The sequence below is a fragment of the Nelumbo nucifera genome, chromosome 7 (genome assembly GCF_055504915.1).
Source record: "Nelumbo nucifera cultivar China Antique chromosome 7, China Antique-T2T, whole genome shotgun sequence".
Classification (NCBI taxonomy): Eukaryota; Viridiplantae; Streptophyta; class Magnoliopsida; order Proteales; family Nelumbonaceae; genus Nelumbo; species Nelumbo nucifera.
Window position 1 is genome coordinate 15,767,235 of NC_142655.1, and position 6,028 is coordinate 15,773,262.

Genomic DNA, 6,028 nt, shown 5'->3' on the forward strand with positions numbered 1-6,028 from the left:
TTGTTATGGATTTTCCTCAATGTTTTTACCCTTTGAGTAATCGGTACATTGAATACCACCTCTTCAATACCCTTTTTCTTTATGCTCTTATAGTAAATAAAGGCAAATTTTCATATAAAATTTGAAGAAAAAACTAAAATTATGACCTTGTGATGCTCTCCACCGGCTTAATATTACATGCGCTGTCAATGGGCCGGGTGACTCGGGTCTGATTCATGACAGGGTGGACCCGTCCTAAGTCGATCATTAATTATTATATAATATAGACTCAGAACCAAACCAAATAAACGGAATAATCAGATCTGACACGATTAGACCCAATTACCTATGTTATAAAAACTTAATTGGAACTTCATTTTTTGATATTATAACTTTAAGAAAGTGACAATAAATAGGAAATTAACCATATAGCTAGGTTGATAAAACAAAACAAGTGTTCAACCAAAATTATCTTATATATACTGTCTATAGAATTTATCCCTAAACTTTAAGACATAAAATACACCAAAATTAAAAGAAAACCAGGAGACTTTTATATATCACGAATTACATAACAAGTTCGGGTCTTCATCAGTTTAGAACAGCAAAAACCAGTCCCGACCCAAATATAATGGCAATACAAACAAAACATCTGAATTAATTATAACATAAATAAAGAGAACTGCTGCTCCACACTGGTAGGAACTTAGACTACTACTTGGAAAGAGTCGCCATTGAAGCCGCGTTGAAGGAATCCAACCTCGTTGAGGTGAGTGACGTCGCTCCAAGACTTGAAAGCCCATTTCTGCTCTGAGAGATGGAGAACATTGACTGAAGCATTCAGCACCTTTCCTGCTGAAGACTCACGAGTCACCGACATGTAGATGGCTCTCAGATTACCTCCATGAGTGACCACAATGACTCTCTCTCCTGTGTGCTCATCAAGTTAATGCATAATTAATTTCGATGAATCATCAGTTAATAATAGCACGGTTCAGATTATGTATTAGGATATCTGTACTACTTGCAACCTTGAATCTGTTGTCAATTCTAGCTGAGAACAGAAGAAAATGTGTTTGATGAAAGATAGAGAGTACTGATATGTGATTGGGTTGGAGTGGATTATGTGTCCAATACCAGACACCCTCCATCTGTGTGTTCAGTTTAACATGTACGAAGTCGCAATCACTAGGCCATATATAAGGCTGAATTTTGATGCACCAACCCATGTCATCACTTATTTACTTTCTTAGCCAAATCACTAGACTAAATTATTGAGAGAGAGAGAGAGAGAGAACCTTTGTGTCTGGATGCAATTTCGTATAGGGCAGCCACAGACCTTTCGCAGAGTTGATTAAAGCTCTCTCCCCCACCCTACATATGTTGAAGAAGACGGTGAAAAAGGATGATAATTAATAATCTCAATTCATGTACATTTTGTTTTAAGTAAACAACCCTGTGATAAATAATCTACTCTTTAATGCAGAAAAGAAAAGATGGATGAAAGATACAGAGATTTCAAGGTCCTCCTGAGGTGAGAAAAATGCACGGTAGGCTTCTGGCTCTTTCCCTTGGCTTTCATCCCAAGTCAATCCCTGTAAACTCCCCACATGCCTTTCCTTCAGCTCTGGTACAACAATCACCTGAACCACCACCCAAATTTAACAGATTAATTCTTCAATCAACCAAGCCTGAGGTACGTACTACTATATGGGGTCGCCTACATAAATCCCGTTTCACCATTCTGTCCTGTGTGTGTTCTTGTTTTACACCTCCGTGGTCCCAAGAATCCCCAGACCGGATAGAGGTGGAAGAAAACTAAGAAAAAAAATGTACCTCAGAAATGTGGCATTTCTTTGCAATCATATCTGCAGTGTTTTTGGCACGCTTGAGGTCTGATGAGTACACAGCTACAGGCTTCAGTTCTTTGGCTAGCCTATCTGCAATCTGTATACAATGGCAATATTGTTATTAGAATAATTACAAAACATTGATTATATAACCAATATAATAGAACAGATAAATGAGTACACAATATTTTTCTCTCTTGTTTTGTAAAAAATTAGAAAATAAAAAAACAAACAAACAATTAGATGCATTGCATTCATGGTTGCAGCCCAATTGGCATCCAAGCTTTTTTTGAATGTTTGTTCCCCACTCAAAGGATTTAAGGTGGGGTCTTTAGGTTCAATAATTAGTACCCCTCTTATTGTACCTAATAAATTACAGCTCTAAAGTTTGAATCTTGGCCCCAGATTAGATCTGGATGATTAATGAATGGACCCGCCTGGGCATCACTCATGGTTATGGCAGCCCATCATGGGCAGGCTTAGATTCAATTATTGCACACATTTTGATGAATCGATGGATCAGTTTGTTTAAATTGTGAATTCATTTATGCAATTGTAAATTTTCAGGACTGCAAATTAATCCTCTTCCTGTGAAAGAGAATGTAGGTAAGATGAAGGGTTTTATTTTTATTTTTATTTTTTTATGGTTTGCATCAGTTTTTTAGGTGCAAAATTTGTACTGCCAATGAGTTCTGTTGGCTGTTAAACATGCAATGCCATGAGACAGAGGTGCAAATTTTGCTGCAGGTAGAAGTACAAATCAAAAATCAAAATCACAAACAAATGAATGCAAAGATGAACCAGGTGTAAAGAAATAGGTTTGCATAAGTTCAGATCTTAACTGCAACTGCTTGCTTCCATCCCACCTCATTCAGCTCTGATTCTAGTTGGCCCTGTGAGGTAAAACCAAGTATCCAAATTAAACAAGAAGTATATTCTGTTATATGATTTACTATCTAAAGCCAAAACAGTTTTTAAGTCTCAAAACTAATCCTAAAGCTTATCCAAACATTAACTGTAGCCAAAGTCACCTTCACACCTTTCAGTTGTTGGATGGAGATGGGAAAATCTAGCTATAGAGATAACTTCAACTACAGTTGCTTGACACTTCTTCCTCTTTTTGTAGATTTCTACATATTCATACATTAATTGATTATTTCTGAATATACCTGAATTCTTCCAGATGCATTCCATGTGGTCTCACCATGACGAACCAGAACAATCTCAGCAACATCATGCGGCACACTGGTTGGGAACTCTTCTGTCGCAGTGGCAACCAATGGATTGATTCTGAGAGTTGCAATTCAACTAATTAGTGAGTGATTGAACAATTTTATTTTTTCTTTCTTTTGTTTGGAATTGGGAGAATAATTTTAGCAAGGTTAAAACTAAGAACCCACAAATTAATCTATGATCTGAATAATTTGAAAAACAAAGTATTTGGAACTATCCAATCTATATCAAAGGGCAGTCCTTTATTTGTTCAAAGTTGCATTTTTTTGTGCATATATATGTAGAAAACAAGTAAAATTATCACAACATTTATAAATGTAAATCTAACACTATTTTTGCTATTAGAGTAAAAAAATGATAGATTATTGCTACTCGGAATGTACTCTACAATGACAATTCATTTTCTTGTTGAACAGATTTCTTACTATATATATTCAAAATTATATATTTATACTCATATAATATGGTATATTTTTATAAACTACAAAAACATTATTTTATAATAATAAGTATTATTTTATGCCATATATATAGGTATGTATGTATGTATGTAAACTTGAACATGATATGTGAGAACATGGGTTTGAAATATGCGAATGGAGCAACTAGGTGGGGGGACGGGATCAAATCCCGCTATAACTAAAGGTGGAGGGTTATGGGTTTGGGGAACGGGCTCCTCCCGGTTGTATGGTCCCATAATGAAGAAAAGAAAAAAGAGTATGAGAGTGACCATTGCTCCCTGTTGGAACCTAGTCCACCATTTCTGGGATTACAGATTGTTGGAACCAACATTTTTTTTTTTGTTGAAAATCATTCATTTAGTTAAAATTGACCAACCCCTAAGGAAGGAAGGAAGGGTAGTCATCAAGGATTACATAGAATAGCCATGAGGGCAACTGAGGCCCAGAAGTAAAACCAAAAAGGATTTAAAAGAGCTAGATATGATCTGCTCTGTTATGCTCATTGTGGACATAGGGGGATCTAATAAAAACTTCAAAAAGAAAAGAGAGGGAGCTATTGAGAATGAAAAAGAATAATGGAGGTAATGGCCTTAGTTGCATTCAATAGAAATATTACCTATTAAAAATGTTATTCTTATTCCATATTATATGGAACAAATGAAAACCATAATGGCAGAGCCTGGCATCATTCCCAAACTAAGCCCTTTGTTCCATATAAGCGGATCTTTCAGACTTTAAAAGCAATTTTGAAATTTTCAATAGCCAACACTTGGAATAGTAGTTTCCATTAATCTCAATACAAATAGACAGGAACTCTTCTTAGCAAAATAAAATGAAACAATACTAATAAAAAGTTTACAAAGAAAACATAAAATGAAAAGTGAAGAGAAGAAAACTTATGGAGGAAAGAACAAAGTCATGAAGAGAGAGAGAGAGAGAGAGAGAGATCATTGTGAGTAAACTCACGTTGGCTCATTAGATACAAGACAAGTAGCCATATCTGTGTATGTGAGAGAGAGAAAGAGGGAAGTTAGGTTGGGAAGACAGAGAGAAAGATATATTAAAGCAATTAATCTCCCTTGTGAGGAGGAGTTAATTGAATGGAGTATTTATAGATAAAACGCCTCAACCTGTAAGCCACTTCCCTGAATTATTGGTGGAAATTATTGGCACATGACAATAATTGTGCGTGCCAACTGATGAAGTTAAATTATAACCTCATATGCATCACATGAGCTGTCTGGGAAAATCATTTATTCATTTTTGAACTATTAAGAAATTCTACCAAGAGTGTTGGAAGAAATAAGATTCGGACACGTGTAAAATCTCATAAATCCCCTCTCGATCGGTTGGTATTTGAGTAGTACTGTTCAGATTCATGGCATTGCAATGTATCTTAATTAATTCCACCTCTTTAATTAAGGATGAGTGTACTGCTTTGGTCATCAATATATCACACATAATTTGAAATACATTGCCATCAGTATGAGCTTTATATGAAATCAGCAGAAAAAGAATTTTTAGGGTTTGACCATTTCTAATCCCACTAGGATGGCTGTTATATATTTTATATTGTAGACCATTGCATATTATAAATAATATTCAAAATCTGGACATTTCAATGATTTCAAATGTTAATGTCCATACTTATCCATATGTGAGTTATCATCCTATAAAGGTTAAAAAACTGTAATATCATTTCTTCGAAAATACGTGCCCAAATTTCAAACCTTAGATACAAGGTTTCATCCACTTCCTTCAATTATTGGTGCAAATAGGAGGCTCTCAAAAGAGGGCAAAAGCAAAGACTTGTAATTTTACAGAAGTCAGAACATTTGATAGAGCACAGTAGTCAGATAGGAAGGAAGTACATATATATCTGAAATCGTTTGCACCAGTACAAATAAAATTGCAGTGGAAACAAACCAGTTTTGCCCGTCCAATTCAATTGTTATGGATTTTCCTCAATATAATTGCCCTTTGAGTAGATGGTATTATTAAATACCATCTTATTATTTGTATATTCCTGCCTTAAATAATTAGCGCATGAAAATGTTATATGACCCAATTATACACCGTAACATGCAGCGTCCTGGATTAATATTAGAGTTGTCAATGGCCGGGTCAAGACAGGATTATAAATCGGTTCTATAAAATATGCCTAGAACCAAACCAAACCAAACAAATTATTAATTGGGACAATTGGATCTGACCAAATTAGAACCAATTATATTTGGCATCTTAGATATGGCTATGATATAATAATTTTTAACTTTATTTTTGATAATATAATTTTAATTAAAAGATAGTAAATATATTTTTCACCAAAATTTAGATCTATTCATAGGCTAAACTCGAACTTAGCTTTGATAAAATTTTGAATAGACCCAACCCCAAAACAATGTAAAGCCGAGCCCGAAGCCCAGCCGGTCTACCAAAATTATCATATATACTATCTATAGACTTTATCCTTTAAGACTTAAAATACAACAAAATTAAAAGAAA

The 6,028-nt window shown here is 34.7% G+C and overlaps 1 protein-coding gene across 1 annotated transcript; it reads right to left on the reverse strand.

Annotated features, from left to right (window-relative positions):
- Nucleotides 1-510: 510 nt before the first annotated feature.
- LOC104591168 (metal-independent phosphoserine phosphatase) lies at nt 511-4,618 on the reverse strand. The gene is made up of 7 exons (XM_088891260.1): nt 4,490-4,618; nt 2,999-3,119; nt 2,672-2,722; nt 1,816-1,926; nt 1,491-1,622; nt 1,278-1,353; nt 511-909 (listed from the first exon to the last, which is right to left on the reverse strand). Exons 1-7 carry the CDS (start codon nt 4,519-4,521, stop codon nt 686-688), a joined length of 747 nt encoding a protein of 248 aa, XP_088747386.1. The 5' UTR covers nt 4,522-4,618; the 3' UTR covers nt 511-685.
- Nucleotides 4,619-6,028: the final 1,410 nt, after the last annotated feature.

Bases quoted from the DNA above. Each gene is read 5' to 3' on its own strand.
- LOC104591168 (XM_088891260.1), bottom strand. From the start codon at position 4,521: ATGGCTACTTGTCTTGTATCTAATGAGCCAAC. The intron at 1,623-1,815 runs GTACATTTTTTT...GTGGTGGTTCAG, and splicing joins AGAAATGCCACATTTCTGAG to GTGATTGTTGTACCAGAGCT. The intron at 910-1,277 runs GTTCTCTCTCTC...ATGAGCACACAG, and splicing joins AATTGCATCCAGACACAAAG to GAGAGAGAGTCATTGTGGTC.